The sequence below is a fragment of the Diaporthe amygdali genome (assembly GCF_026229845.1).
Source record: "Diaporthe amygdali strain CAA958 chromosome Unknown NODE_26_length_719862_cov_65_716256, whole genome shotgun sequence".
NCBI lineage: Eukaryota > Fungi > Ascomycota > Sordariomycetes > Diaporthales > Diaporthaceae > Diaporthe > Diaporthe amygdali.
In genome coordinates this window covers 198,167-212,453 of record NW_026517046.1, presented here as the reverse complement: position 1 = coordinate 212,453, position 14,287 = coordinate 198,167, and the positions used below count along the sequence as shown (strand labels likewise).

The following is a 14,287-nucleotide window of genomic DNA, read 5'->3' as shown; positions in this document are numbered from 1 at the left end:
GCGCAAAGACAGAGGCTACTCTCGCTAACAGAGACCGAGGGCTGGAGGAGGTACCTGAGCACCGGCCAAGTGAGCGCCCTCAGAAGCACCCTTGTCCGAGCTCGAGGAGATTTCGGTCGCCCAAATCAAATCGACAGCTGTCAGTCCTCTTCCGAGTCTGCCCATGCAAGATAGGCTGAGCTCAAGGCCTCCTATCCCACGCATCAAGGCTGCGGGAACATCTCGCTCAAGTCAGACAGCCCTGCGTATGTTGCCCAGAAGTGAACTATCAGGAATATACAAGAAATCGGTTCCTCGTCTGAATGGCCCCGCATCACTTTGCCATCTTGTCCCGGTGCGCCATGAACATCCGAATATGCATCTCATGGTTGTCGCAAGCCTGGGACCATGTGGCGCGCACCTGTCGATCCTCCTCAACCCACGTAAGGTATTCTTGGATGCCAGTAGCGTCCCTCGACTTCACCCAACTGGGGTCGGTCACCTTCTTTTGCACCTCTAGGTTCCGAGCATGGAAGTGGTCACAGAACTTGGTGTCGAACTTGTGCCACTCAGTCAAGTACCTGTAGAATTCTCCAGCATACTTCTCCCATGAAGCAGCAGAAGGTTTCAGGCCCGCCACGGCAAATGCAGGTGGTGCGTTGGGTGGTTTTGGTGCCACGGGGAGGTGGAGATTGGTCGGCTTCGGGCCCGGCTTTGCGACGGGTGCCTGACCTGATGCGCCACTCTGGAATGGAAGGGTTGATTTTAAGTCCCCGAACGAGTCAAGACCTGTAGGACGTTGAGCAAATGGCTCCACGTTCTTGAGGTCAGAGAGGCTGGCGCGGAATTCTTCGGTATCTTCCGAGCCTCCTGCTTGAGGAACCGCGCCCGGTGTCAGCCCAGGGGTGGTCATCCCCTTAACATCACCTGCTCTCCACTCCGGGCGCGATGGCTCCACAGGAATGTTGCGGACCCCTTTCGCAGTAAGATAGTCCATAGGAGGGTCGATATCCATAGCATTGGGACTGGCAGTCTCGTGGATACCATTTGCATTCCCCGGCGTAGGCGGCTTCTTGAGATTGTCGTCCTGGCCACTGCTGCTCTCATCAGACTCAACCATTCCAGCCGTGCCTGCCGTCATACGGACAGGCTTAGGCTTCTTGCTCGGGTTACGAATCGGCCTAGCCGTGTTCGCCTTCTGCGCAGCCGATGTCTGAAAGATCTGTGGCCCAATCTTCTCAGACCACTCTTCGGGGTTGAAGGAGCTATTCTGAGGCGGAACGCCCTCGTTAGTAGGCTCAGCAGAGGGCACCCGAAAGGACGGAGTGCGGAAGGAAGATGTCCGGCCGACTCGGCTTCCGGATTTCGATCGCGGTATGGCTGGTCGCCCGGTCTCATCGACCGGAGACCCTGCATTGAATTGCCAGTTACTAGCATCACTCTCGTCAGCAACAAATCTAGTGTTGATGTTATCAGTGCTATTCCTGGAAAATCGGTGACGGTCAGTGAAGGATTCGTGGTTGAATTTCACACCAAAACTGTAGGGGTTTCTATTGTCAGCCCTGCTCTGCTGTTGAAAGGCCGTCGTATGGGAATTTTGCGCGTCTTGACCCCCACCCGACTGCATCCCTAGGCCGTGCGGCGAGTACTTTCGTGCCGAAAGCTGACTCAAAATGTGGCGGACTTTGAGCTCAAATGCGTTCAAGCCATCATTAGGTAGGGCTGGGTCTTCACTCGAAGACTGTCGGGAGAGCAGGTCGTGTAACTCTGGAGTAAGGTGAAGCGAATTCTCGAAGTTCCTCTCATTACCCGCACGACTTGCCGCTTGCTGAGTCTTTGGAGGAACTTCATGGTTTGAAAACTGAGAATGGAGATATGGCTGGTTGGCATACAATTTGGATCCCTCTTCGCCGTTCGCATCCTCCTGCTGGGTACGGGACTGGTTCTCGGAAGTAGATTTGAAGTCGTCTGGGCTTGTGTTCGGTTCGGCAGCGCCGTTGACGTTGCTATTTTCCCTCCGCTTTCCATTCGGATCATTGTCCAGATTGTCAGGGACACTCGCACGACGCTGACGGGCGCTCGACGTCGGTAAATCCTCGCCGTCGCCGTCTTGATAAGACCCAGTATTCGTCTCACGCGTGCTGCGAGATCTGTTGATGCTGGCACCTTGGAATGGGTCGAGCTTTTCGCCTCCGTGAGACATGTAAGGCGTCCTCTGCCTGGTGTCCATGAACGTACTATCGCGGAAGTCTGAGGTTGGCGTGGGATTCGAGGGCTCTCGCCGCCGAGCTCGCGCGGCTGAAGACGTCTCACTGAATAAGTTGGTATGGGTCCTAGTTGTGAAGTAGTTGTTGTTGGCGACGGAAGGCTCATCTCCGCTAGGCGACTGAGGTGTGTAGCCGCGATTGACGCGATGTCCGAAGGACCCCTTGGCTTGCTTCTGAGGAGACCGAGGAGGGACTGGAGGCGGTGCGCCCGGAGGCTTGGGTGCACTCGAGGACCTCGCTGATGTTCCGGACCCGGATGCCTGACCACTTGTAGCCTTAGCCTTAGCACCCGGTCTCATCTCCTCCCAGGCTTTCCAAGTCGCGTCGGCGGGCTTTCGGCTGGACCGAGGGGAAGTAGGTGGCACATCCTTCGCGAACTGCGCGTATCTGTCGGCGGAGGTTGTACTGCCGGGGCGTTTCGGGGGAGGTGGACGCTGGGGGAAGCCTGGGGGGCGTGGAGGAGGAGGGTAGTTCTTGGTGACATCTTGCCAGGGGTTGCCCTTGACGCCGGACGCGCCTGTGAAGCGAGAGCGCCGAGAGGTGTCGTATCTCTGTTTTTGCTCGGGGTTGGTGAGGACTTCGTAGGCGGCCTGGATTTTTTGAAATCTCTTGCCAGCTTCGGCCTCGCCGCCCGGGTTGCGATCGGGGTGGTATTTGAGGGCTGGAGGGCACGTAGATCGCGGTTAGCTCGGAGATGTGGTAGGAGATGAGATTAAGCTGCCACGCTGGCAAACATACCAAGTTTTCTGTACTGCTTCTTGACAGCCTCGGCGTCGACTGACGGAGGCAGCTCCAGGTCTGCGTAGTAGTCCTGGTTGACGTCTATCTTGACCATGGTGGCAGACGTCCACAACAGTCCAGGCCAGCTAGTGAAGGTAGCAGAAGGGCTGTGAGTTGTGGATCGAGATGTTGTCGAGCTTCGGATCCAGCTTCATTGGGCACGTTCTACCACGCGGGTGTCATGGAGCTCGTCAGCGTACTCTGTTTGGGAAGAAATGACCAGGCTTGTGAAAGTCGCTCCAGCCTTGGGCTGGGTTTGGGATCTGCACTGTCTGGGACGATGTCGGATATCGTGGGGATGATCAGCGCTGGTTAGATGCAGAAGTCGGGCAAATAAACAAATAACGACTTGTCTGGTAAGAGATTGAACCAGAGTTGGCCAGAGTTGAGAGTGAGAATCAAAGTTGGGGGTCCAAAAGGCGTCGTGCGGAAAGTACGAGTTGCTTCTGCGGTTCGGAGCGAAAGTGAAGGGATGTGCAAGGCGGTCTGGTCTGGCTGTCGCGCGTCCACCAAGGATGACTGTGCCAATATGTAAGTGTGCAAGGTACAATCTGCAGCCTCACAGTCGTCTGCAACGGCAATGTGCTTTGTGGTCGGGGTTCAGGCAGGATGAGCCGAGCAGCAAACCAGCACAAGTAATTCTGCACGAGTCGATCAGCAGCGTCAGGTCCCTCAGTGCCTCGTCTTCAAGAAAGAAAGGAAAACAAGCGCCCAGGTGCGCTGTGGTCCGCCCAGAAAGGCTGTCTTGGTCGGCTTCTCTTGTGTTGCTGTGCCTACAAAATACGGGTGTAGTCGCAGTCGTACTGTAGTCGTGGATCAGGCCTACAGTAGGCACCTGGGTGGGTACTGAGAAAGGCTGGTGGTTGGCACGCAAACACAACGTCGCGACAGAGGGGCTTTTTGGCTGTGGGCGGGCAAGGGTCCAGAAAGCATCCCCGCTGCTCCACCCACGCTGAGAGCTTGCAAAGTGGGACTGTTGACTGGCTGTCCAGGTGAACGGGAGAGATGACGTAGCAAGGCACAGCAGGCACATCCCTACAGGGCTAATTGTACCTAGGTATGTGCCTAGGGTATGCACGTATCTGGGTATCTACAGTACATAGTATCCATCTCTGCGCGTGCATGGTGGTGGGACCCAGCCGACTCCTCCTGCCCACTTCTAGCAACAAGGCTGACAGACAACCCAGTATGGCCTCAGTGAGAACTTATTGTACGCACGTGCAGAAAACAGTGCTGATTCGGGTCTTTTCCCGGGCGGCAGAGCTCGGGTCTCCACGTGGCTGACCCCGGCTGGTTTGTTGTCGTATCATCAGGAAGTGCAAAATGCGCCCGCCATAGCCACACACCACCACGCGTCATTTGCCCGCTGTCACTTCTCTGGCCCCATCGCCACTCTCGGCTGGGGCCCCAAGGCAGCCAAGGGGGTCGAGGGGATCAAATGTCTCCCATCTGCCACAGCCTCTTCATCGTACCTGAGTAGTGGACACTGCTCCCCCAGCAAAACGGCACCTTTAGCCTCATCTGCAGGGAAGAAAGAAGATGCTGACATTGTCATAAACTCCCCGCACGCAAATCTAAATATACCCAGTACACCGACCGTGACATAACCATTGGCTAGCTGCTGTCCTCAAAGCCCAGAACATATCGATGCCAGTATCACAGCCCCCAACTCCGAAGCAATGCCATAACCAGAAGTCGTCTTCTCCATCGCTTGTGCAACAACACTCGTAGCCCGTGTCGAGGCCAGTGCCCCAGACGGCGCTCACATGTCCTTGCTCAGTTCATATGTCCACCCTCCTTCGCGTCTCATCCGGTCCCGCGCAGCCAGGTCCTTCCGGATCTCGTCCTCTGTCAGCCGGTCAGCACCGCTCCAGTTCGCGCTGCTCGTCCTCGCGCGGAACTTGTGCCACCTGTCTTTGCTCTTGCTGAACACCTCTTCCATGTTGAGCGGCGCCGGGGGGCCGAACACCTGCAAGGGGTCGACCGTCTCTTGCCGCATAAGCTCACGTCGAAGTGCAGGCGTGTCAGCCCACGAGGCAACCCCCAGCGCTTTGGCCCCTTCCTCTTCCTCCTCCTCATCGTCATCATCATCCGTCTGAATCTCCGGCAGCTCGATGTTGTCGCCGTTCTGGAAGCGCGGTGATGATCGATTAGCGGGTTTTGCAGCCGATTTAGTCGCCACAACGCTTTTTGGCCTGGCTGGGGTCTTGTGAGATGGCCCGGCAGCATGGTGGTTGGCCGCGAATGGGATAGGCCCCTTCGAGACTTGTGCCATGTCAAGAGGATGGCCAGACTTGCTATGCTGAGGTGCCACTGGTGCCTTAAAGATGTCGCGTGTGGCGCCTTGGGGGGCAGGGGCGTAGCCGCTGTATAGTGACTTGTTTGGCAGATCCTGGTATTTCGGTCAGCATGCTTCCACAACATGTTCAGATCATCAACGACTCACTTTCTTAAAGCCAGCTGAAGGTCGGACAGGCGGTCCCTTCAAGCTGGTCCCATACGATTGCATTTCCGCTTCGTCCTCGAAATCGAACTCATCTGACATGCGCATGCGCTTGACCTCCTTTGGCTGGGACGGGCCATTCCGGGGTGCTGTAGGTCGCTGGACCCCATCTTCTGAGCCATCCTGTTGGAGCGGCCTCTTCAAAGACATGCTCGCCGTGCTAGACAAGACTGCGTTGACCGGGCGACTGACATCCTCCTGTGATCGGTGGGCTGTAGATTGCTGCAAGCGAGATGCTGGCCTAGGGAGACCAGCTTTGTCCCGCACACCGTTGTGTTCAGGCGGGGCATTGGGCTGAGACCGGACAGCTGGCGGAGGGGCTCTGGTTTGCTTTGCCTTCTCGATTGCGGCCTGTCGTTGCGCTTTCTTCTTGGCCTCCTCCTCTTTCGCCGCTTGTTGCCGGTCTTTCTCCCGTCGCTCCTGCTCCTGGCGCCGATCTTCCTCCCGCATTGCTGCTCGTTTCCGATCAATCTCTGCTTTGGCATCACGCCTCCGCTGGGCTTCCTTTTCTTCCTGCTGTTTTCGCTTCGCAGCAAGATCAAGAGCTTTGGGGCGTCCCGTCGACGAGTTGACAGAACTATTGAAGCTCTGCTGTGACATCTTGCTCTGCAAAGTGGGCTGGCTGGTCTTACTCTTCATTTGCTGTTGGGACGGTCCGAGAGTATTCTCCAAAGTTGCAGCCAAGACGCTATTCGAAGGATGAAATCCGGTGTTCTGAGAAGACGTATTCACACGTATCAGAGTGGGCGCTTGCCTCGCTTTCGTGGCCGGTTCCTTGGTCGGCCTTTGCGGTCTCTTTATCTCGCTTTTCTTCAAGGACTGGCCAGGGGTTGGTCGCGGAATGGAAGCCGGAGCCATCTTAGTCGTAGCAGCATCGGTCATCTCTATGTCCTGATCCGCAGAGTCAAGTTCAACAATTTCTGCTGCGGCTTTAGCTGCAGATTCCTGTTGCGTCTTCGCCTTGCGTGGGCTACTTCGGGTCGGCCTAATGACTTCCTTTGGTGCCGGCGTCCGCATAGACCTTTCATGCTCTTTTTGCGCAGCAAGCTGCTTCTCAGCTGCGATTCTCTCCTGCTCTTGGCTGAAAACGCGGGCCTTTTCCCGCTCCTTTTCCCGCTCTTTCTCGAGCTTATCCATTTGGCTGGCGATGTGATTTGCCTCCTTGCCCTCCCTGTCCTTCTGCTTTTGCTCCCTCTTATCTCGCTCCGTAGACGCACGCGTCTTACGGCCATTGGGTCGCGATGGGCTTGATGGTGTGGGCACAGGCTGTGACTCCCAAGATGCGTGGCGTGTCAAATCGGGATATAGAGGCTCGGTCTCGTGGCCAGATCGCAGGGATCCGTTCGAGCTAGTTGGCTGCTTTCCCAGTCTCACGTTTGAGGGCGAGTTTACCAACGATGCCTTGCCCTCTGCACTGATTGCAGCGCTGCTTGCCAACAACCCCCTGGAGTTCTTGAGTATAGAGGAAAATTTGTTCTTAACCTGTTTCAAAGCGCTGTTCTTCAACGGGCTCTCGCGGAATGTTCTTGATGGCGACTTGGGAGGCTCGAATGTATTATGTTCTTGGGTGGCTACCGACACGGGATTAGAAGCCGAAACGATTTTCCTGTGGCCAGTACTAGAAACTCCAGGCGAATAATTAGAACTTGGCAAGTCAATGGATGCCGATTTTATATGGCCAAAGACGGAAGCAGCTTGGTCTGGTTTATTGGCAGGTAGATCAGGCGGTGACTCTGACGCGCCGGACTGTGAAGGGTGTCGTGGCAGGACGAATTCGGTACCACCAACAGTGTTCTTGCTATGTAGCCCCTCCATAACGTCCGTAGTGTAGCTCTTCTCCATCGCGGGACGAGGGCTTTGTGCGGTCGCCTGGATTGTGGTAGGCGGAGCAATCCAGTCGTCTCCGTCGTCCTCAGGGAAAGCCCCGGGAGTTTTGGCCAAATGCTGCTTCTGAGGCGAAAGGTCCATCTCCTCTGTGTCCGCGCGAGCTGCCTGCGAGACTTGAGATTGATTGCTGAGCAGAGGTTTTTGAGTGCCAGCGAGACTAGGAATTGATTTCGAGAGCCTTGGCCCACCTGCCTGCGATTTTCCGAGCATACTGATCTGATCCTGCAGTCTCTGGGTGTACGTCTTGCTATGAGCCACAACAGTACTTCCTTTGTTGATTGCTCCCGCAACGTCGTCCTCATCGATATCCATGGCTTCATGATCATCTCCGCGCGTTTCTTGTCGAATTCCTAAGCTCTTACCTCCGGTTTGTCGGGGGTAATAGCTGGTGCGGGCCAGGTCGACGTGGCTTGTTCTCGACATTCGCGCACCCAGGCTCTTGTTAGAGGCCATAGGTTCGCGTGCAGGAAGAGAGGCAAAATTCAAACTGCTCTTGCGCACAAGTGGACGTATTGGGCTTGAGCCGTCTGATGGCGATCGGGTAACGTCCGCGTTCTCATAGTCCTCAGCGGGGAGTTCTAATGCGGGCTCTGGCGCAGTCGCCTCCATATATTTCCCGTCGTTTTCAACATCAGCAGGCGGCTCTGGCTGGGCTGGCGAGCTTCTCGAGGGCGACACTTCGGCTGGTGGCTTCTCGGGCGACTCAGGGCCCAACAAATTGACTGGCGACGATGCCGGCACCGTTTCTGCCTCCACTTCTCGATCAAATGTTGCCTCCGGGGACGCGAATCCGGCATGGTCCGTCTCTGCAACCTTTTCAGGCTCGACGGGGTCCTCAAAAACTTCTGTGGCCGAGCCCAGATCGCCAATGGCATCAGAATCTGCCAGAGCCGTCACCACCTGTGTTGGTCGTCGTGGCGTTCCTTGAGGACCTTGCTGTAGTCCTGGCTCTGCATTTTTAATCATCTCGTCGACTTCACTAAACACCTCTTGGCTCTGACTCCCGTAATACCCGGAGTCAGCGACTGGGATGGTGTTATGAGCTGCGGATTTTGTAGGCACGGGTTTCCGGTTTACAGAAGGACGCATGGCCGGACTGGCCGGGTGGTCCTCGGCGATTCGGAACTTGGGGGTTCTGTCATTGTGCAACGCGGATGTTGTGAAGGGATTGGGTTCGCCCTGGGGCGTCGCAGAGAATATATTTGACAAGGGCTTTGAAGCATGTTAGTTTGGAAGCTGAAGGCACCGTGGACATGGCGAAGCTCTTACCACTCTGTTTTCATTTTGAACAGGTTTGCGTGCGGTCCTTGGGGTCTTCCCGCGTAGCTTTCCTGGTGTTTTAAAGACCTCGGCGACGTTTCTGTGCCATTGTCAGTGGCGGATTGCGATATTTGACGCGTCTGACACGTACATTTGGTTCTCAGAGAAGATGTCTGCCATGTGCTCGTTGAGCCATTCCAGTTCGTTCCTTGCAGAGTAGCCGAACTCTTCAACCTCGGATCGCGAGATCTGGAGGGCCGACGATCTCTCCTCGGTGCACCACGCCGTGGACCCCACGGGCTGACGCGGTGGACCAGGACGCATTGCCATGATGTCGCGAAGCTCGGAGGACGTGTAATGTGTGTCGCAAAGCAAAATGGGGATAACGTGGCGAGGCTGTCAGGATAAGTCAAGCATGTTTGAGCGCGATGGGAATACGCAGGCTAGGACGTTGCAGCAAAGTACGAATTGCGGTCGAAAGGGTATGTGAGGGATGACGGTATACGCGACATGGAATCAATCCTGTGGAAGGGGGTTCCGAGTGTGCCAGAGCTTGTTTGTCCATTGTTTACTTGGGTGGATCCCTCCCGCTGGCTTGTCCAATCACAACCAGCCTATCCCCAGTCCCCACCATTGACATGCCGCCTTAAGCTCTGACGGTCTATGGGCCTCGACTCGATTGCATTGAGCATACACAATGTCTTTTCCATGATTCGACTAATTGGTGAAAGATACAAGTGAGCTCGAAAGATTCGCGATGCCATGTACTAACGAGATATCGATCAATGACGGCGACCTCTGTCCTTCGTCATAAGACTGTCAGCCATGTCCAAGAGAGGGGCCCAGCTACCAATATACTCAAATTGCTCGTCCGCACGGTCATTCCTCGACAGCGGGATTAATCCATGACCTATTGGCCCAGGTGAGTCTCAATGACCCAGTATCTGCTGGTTGCACATGTGGTACGAGAGGAACAAGAGACGCATTGGGGCGCGAATAAAAAACTGTTCAAAAAATAAGGGCGACATCGAAATTCACTATAAGCTTCAGGCCGTCTGCGAATTTTGGCCGGGCGTGCTCAGGTGTCCATCGAGGTATAGAAGCCACGACATCTCCTCAGGATGGTACTGCACCACACAGTCAGACTTTGTGTACCCTTTCGGAAGTGCGTCTAGCAGCGTTGGACTGACGATGTTCTTTCACCTGGCACATATTCTCCCGTCGGCAACCGCCGACGTGCCCCAAGATGTAGCAGACATTATCACACGGACTCGGCAAAGTCGGACTTGATAGTTCTACCTAAAACAGCCTCATCGACTCGCTGTGGTGAATCCTTGATCTGCAGGGCGTGAGGCAAAGCTGCAGCATCATCCGACTGATTGGCGTCGCCTCTGCCACATTCCTCCGCCCCTCGAAAATTGCTCTTCCCTTCAAGAGGCCAGTCTACTCCAGCATATGCTTCTGCATCAGGACCGCAGTGCCACTGGATCATCTTACCAGCTACGTGTGGCATGGAGGTCATCTTGTTGTTTCCCCCCGCCGAATGCTGGCAACCACTGCGACTTGTTTGTTGTCGGAGAGCTCCGCACCGTCGGAGCCTTCACGCGCTCTCACTGGAGGTTTGAACATCCATGCGAGGCGTGGCGTGTGGGTAGGAACGGGGCTTGCATATGGGCAAACTGCAAAGCCCGGAGTACTTGGGGTCCTGCCGGTGAAAGTACGGAAGCTCCCAAGTAGTCTCGAGATAGCCTTCATCGCGATTCCAGAACAGAGGCACCTTCTTGACCAATTCAGAGGACGTATGACCATATCAAAGAAGGCGGCTTGTCCTGCGGGCATACGGGGCTGTGTTGATTTCTGGTAATATGGTCCTGGCGATTGATGGTGGGCACCATTGTGAAACCTTCCCCTCAATGTCACGGCTGCTGGAAAGCGACGCACGTGTCGCCAGGTTGGGGCCAAGTACACAGGAGATCACTGCACAGTCAACACGACTGGCCAAGAGCTGCATGGTACCCAGCTGGAACCCACGAGTACCGGCACGCATTGCCCTTTGGCCGTTGTCTTGTGCATATGAGGGCTCCCCAAGACGTCCACGATTCTCTCTATTAGACACGAAACGGGATCTTGATGGTGGCTGCTGTGCAAGGCCAATTCTTAAACGGGCAGGTGAGGCAGACGTGCAGACCGCCATCTGATTTACATGCGGCTACTGCAGATGTAAGGCAGGCCAGGATCATGCCAGTGGGAGTTGTCTCTCGGCAAAGAGCGTCGCATCTTTGGGACAAGGCCCGAGACCGGGAAGCCGAACGGGTGCGGTTGCCACAACGGGCGACTTGCACCTGCAAGCACAGCGACAGCACCATCTACGATCCACACAGGCAGCCAGCCGGAGGCACAGGCATTTTGACATCGGCTGGCTGCAGCAACCGGCATGATCTCCGTTCTAGATGTGGCGCAGAATTTGTCGGTACAGCATGTTGAAGATGGACTCACTCTGCCCTTTGTGTGAAGGCTTCCCGGGTGATATAAACGAGACGTTGAATCCGGGCCGAGTCCCGTTGGTAATGTCAGCCGACCTCGTGCCGAAGTCTCCTTGCTCCGAAGGATCACTGCCGACATGGACAGTGTGTACAGTACTAGCGTCCCGAGTCAGGGGCACAAGACAAATCACAGGCTTTACATGCAGACTACTTTCTAGCCTACAGAAGTCCCGAACCCTGTTCCACAAAACAGCACCACCAGGGGCCAGACAGAGCCGGCAGCTTGTCTAGACTTGCCCACTCCCCCTCGCTCCGACTCGCGGCGTGCCAGAAGGACCAAGCATATCTACCCTTTTATCTAGGTACCTGGGTAGCGGTACCTTCTATGTAGGTACCAAGGACTGGATGTAGGTCGATCAGAGCATCCGGCTCCGGCCTGCGGAGGTCGGGTCACATCAAGGGACGCCTTGCTTTCATGGAATACGACATGTTCAGAGACCACTTCGAGGGCGAGGGGCTCTCCTGCTGAAGCATGCATGCCTGTTTGCCTGCCGGTTGAGCCCTGAGTAGGTATATATAATTGGACGCCTAGGTCGTGAAAGGGCGGGTGTTGTCAAGCCTGCGAACTCGACAGAAGCGGCCAATCGTTTACATCCACCAAAGTTCTCTATATACTCCACAGTCTCATTTTCCTTTCCCTCCATACAACACGATGACTCAACTGCAGCTCGACGACTCCAATGGAGTCTCAAACCCCACCAGTGTTCACAAGTCAATTGGTACCCAAAAGTCCGCCGTGCTTCATCGACACCTTCGTCGTGATTTTCTTAGCGTCGAGCGAGGCGAGGGCAATTACCTCATTCTAGAAGATGGCCGGAAAATATTTGATGCCTCGGGAGGCGCGGCTGTAGCTTGTCTCGGTGTATGTTCATGATGTCTTCAATATCTTAAGTGGAATACTGTTCTATGACGACGGGCTAGCCCTCCTCGTTTTCTCCTCAACTCATGCATCCTTGCTGACCTGCCTCAGCATGGGAATACTACAGTGAATCAGGCCATGGTGGACCAGATTCAGAAGCTGAGCTATTGTGCCTCAACGTTCTTCAAAGCACCCGTTGTTGAGCAGGCGGGGCAGGCCATGATTGACACAACAGATGGGCAAATGACGAGGGCGTACATTGTGGGCTCCGGCTAGTGCTACCAATATCCGTGACGTAGAATTGGGCTGACAAGCAGCAGGTTCTGAAGCCATGGAGGCAGCAATGGTGAGATTTGCTTTGACGTTACCTGACAAGAGACTTCATATATTGAGCGACGGAATATGTGAAAGATCGACTACTTTTCTGTAATCGTATTCATACAAATGACTGACTCTTCCTCAATAGAAACTAGCGCGACAGTACTTCTTGGAGAAGGAGAACCCCGAGCCAACGAGGGTCCGTTTCATCTCTCGATATCAATCTTACCATGGAACAACCCTCGGTTCTTTAAGCATGGGTGGTCATGTTGCGCGCCGGGCCAAATTTGAGCCCCTGCTTATAGAAACAATCTCGAAAGTCTCGCCTTGCTACGCGTATCGCGGTAAGAAGAATGGCGAAACGGACGAGGCCTATGTCCAGAGACTGGCCCTCGAGCTTGATCAAGAATTTCAGAGGGTTGGTCCCGAGACGGTCTGCGCATTTGTCGCAGAACCAGTTGTTGGTGCTGTAAGTGATATCTATATCTCACAGGATGTACCCGCGAACAGCTTCATTTGCTGAACCACTGATCACAGGCTCTAGGATGCGTGCCAGCGGTGCAAGGCTACTTCAAGGCCATGCAGGAAGTATGTCGTAAATACGGCGCTCTACTCATCTTAGATGAAGTCATGTCGGGAATGGGACGCACTGGAACTCATCACGCATGGCAACAAGAGGGCGTTGTGCCCGACATTCAAACAGTCGGCAAGGGCCTCGGGGGTGGTTATCAGCCCGTCGCTGGAGTTCTCATCCACAAGAATGTCGTCGACGCCCTTGAGAATGGCAGCGCGTGAGTGCTTCCCCGTACAAAGTGACTAATCTTGTTAATGCCATCACAGAGTCTTCATGCATGGACACACTTACCAGGCGCACGCCGTAAGTTGCGCAGCGGTTGTTGCGGTGCAACAGATTATCCGAGAAGGCAATCTCATTGCCAACGTCCGAGAAATGGGTGAGCTCCTTGGGAAGTCACTGCAGGCACGCCTAGGTTCCCACAGCCATGTAGGCGATATCAGGGGTCGAGGGCTCTTCTGGGCAGTCGAGTTTGTGCAAGACAAAGCAACCAAGGCGCCCTTTCCATCCAAAAACAACGTATCGATGGAGATCAGTGAATTGGGACTGACAGAACCGTACTCGATGATGGTGTACCCAGGCGCCGGAACCGTTGACGGTATTAACGGGGACCATATGTGCGTACAATATTGCTCCTATAACACTTCGCAGCCCCTTGAACAACCACAAGACAATGTGCTGACTCATGACAGAATCATTGCGCCACCGTACACGGCCACAGGCGAGGATATCGAATTTATCGTCTTGACTGTCACAAGGCTTGTCGAGGATTATTTTTCCAGATAGAGTGGTACCATCGTCTAGCAGCAATATGAGCACAGAGATTGATCAAGCTCAAGATGTTAGGAGTCAAAAGAAAAATAGCACAGATCCTCAGCTCTGACATGTTCAAGCCGACACTGGGGCGAGTCGAGTTTCCCTCCTTCCATCATCCAAATGCTGGAAGCCAATCTGCACAGACAGATCTATAAAACAAGATCAATCCTGGCACTGAGCTGGCATTTCAGGAAGTAGAATCAATAGGTGTCGTCTTCAAATTCCTCACTCATTTGCAGCGTATATGAGCTCTTCTGCTGGACATTTGAAGGCCCGTTGAAGATGTCAAAATTGCATGCGAGCTGAACAAAAGCAGGGGCGTGTGCATGGGTGATTTCCCCAGTGCCTAGCCTCGTGCCCCTGAATCTGCCGTGCATCCCTGCGCATTCAACGTCTGTCTGTGCTCACTGCCCCGTTGCCTGACGTGCGTCATCCGCTCACTGCTACAGTAGCGCGCCTGCCAGCCGGAGTTGGGTCGTTTCAGGCCCCGTATCCCTTCAG

General features: G+C 54.8%; 4 protein-coding genes across 4 annotated transcripts; 2 read left to right on the top strand and 2 right to left on the bottom strand.

Annotated features, from left to right (window-relative positions):
• Positions 1-313: 313 nt before the first annotated feature.
• J7T55_010108 (uncharacterized protein) lies at positions 314-3,081 on the bottom strand (the record flags this gene model as incomplete). Its single annotated transcript, XM_053131298.1, has 2 exons — positions 314-2,907; positions 2,985-3,081. 2 exons carry the CDS (start codon positions 3,079-3,081, stop codon positions 314-316), a joined length of 2,691 nt encoding a protein of 896 aa, XP_052990534.1.
• Positions 3,082-4,788: 1,707 nt separating this feature from the next.
• J7T55_010107 (uncharacterized protein) lies at positions 4,789-9,006 on the bottom strand (the record flags this gene model as incomplete). Its single annotated transcript, XM_053131297.1, has 4 exons — positions 4,789-5,418; positions 5,473-8,628; positions 8,686-8,776; positions 8,828-9,006. 4 exons carry the CDS (start codon positions 9,004-9,006, stop codon positions 4,789-4,791), a joined length of 4,056 nt encoding a protein of 1,351 aa, XP_052990533.1.
• Positions 9,007-11,871: 2,865 nt separating this feature from the next.
• J7T55_010106 (aminotransferase) lies at positions 11,872-12,354 on the top strand (the record flags this gene model as incomplete). The annotated part of the gene is made up of 2 exons (XM_053131296.1): positions 11,872-12,081; positions 12,190-12,354. 2 exons carry the CDS (start codon positions 11,872-11,874, stop codon positions 12,352-12,354), a joined length of 375 nt encoding a protein of 124 aa, XP_052990532.1.
• Positions 12,355-12,409: 55 nt separating this feature from the next.
• Positions 12,410-13,756, top strand: J7T55_010105 (aminotransferase; the record flags this gene model as incomplete). The annotated part of the gene is made up of 5 exons (XM_053131295.1): positions 12,410-12,424; positions 12,545-12,865; positions 12,934-13,187; positions 13,237-13,587; positions 13,663-13,756. The coding sequence occupies 5 exons, from the start codon at positions 12,410-12,412 to the stop codon at positions 13,754-13,756; spliced, it is 1,035 nt and encodes a 344-aa protein (XP_052990531.1).
• Positions 13,757-14,287: the final 531 nt, after the last annotated feature.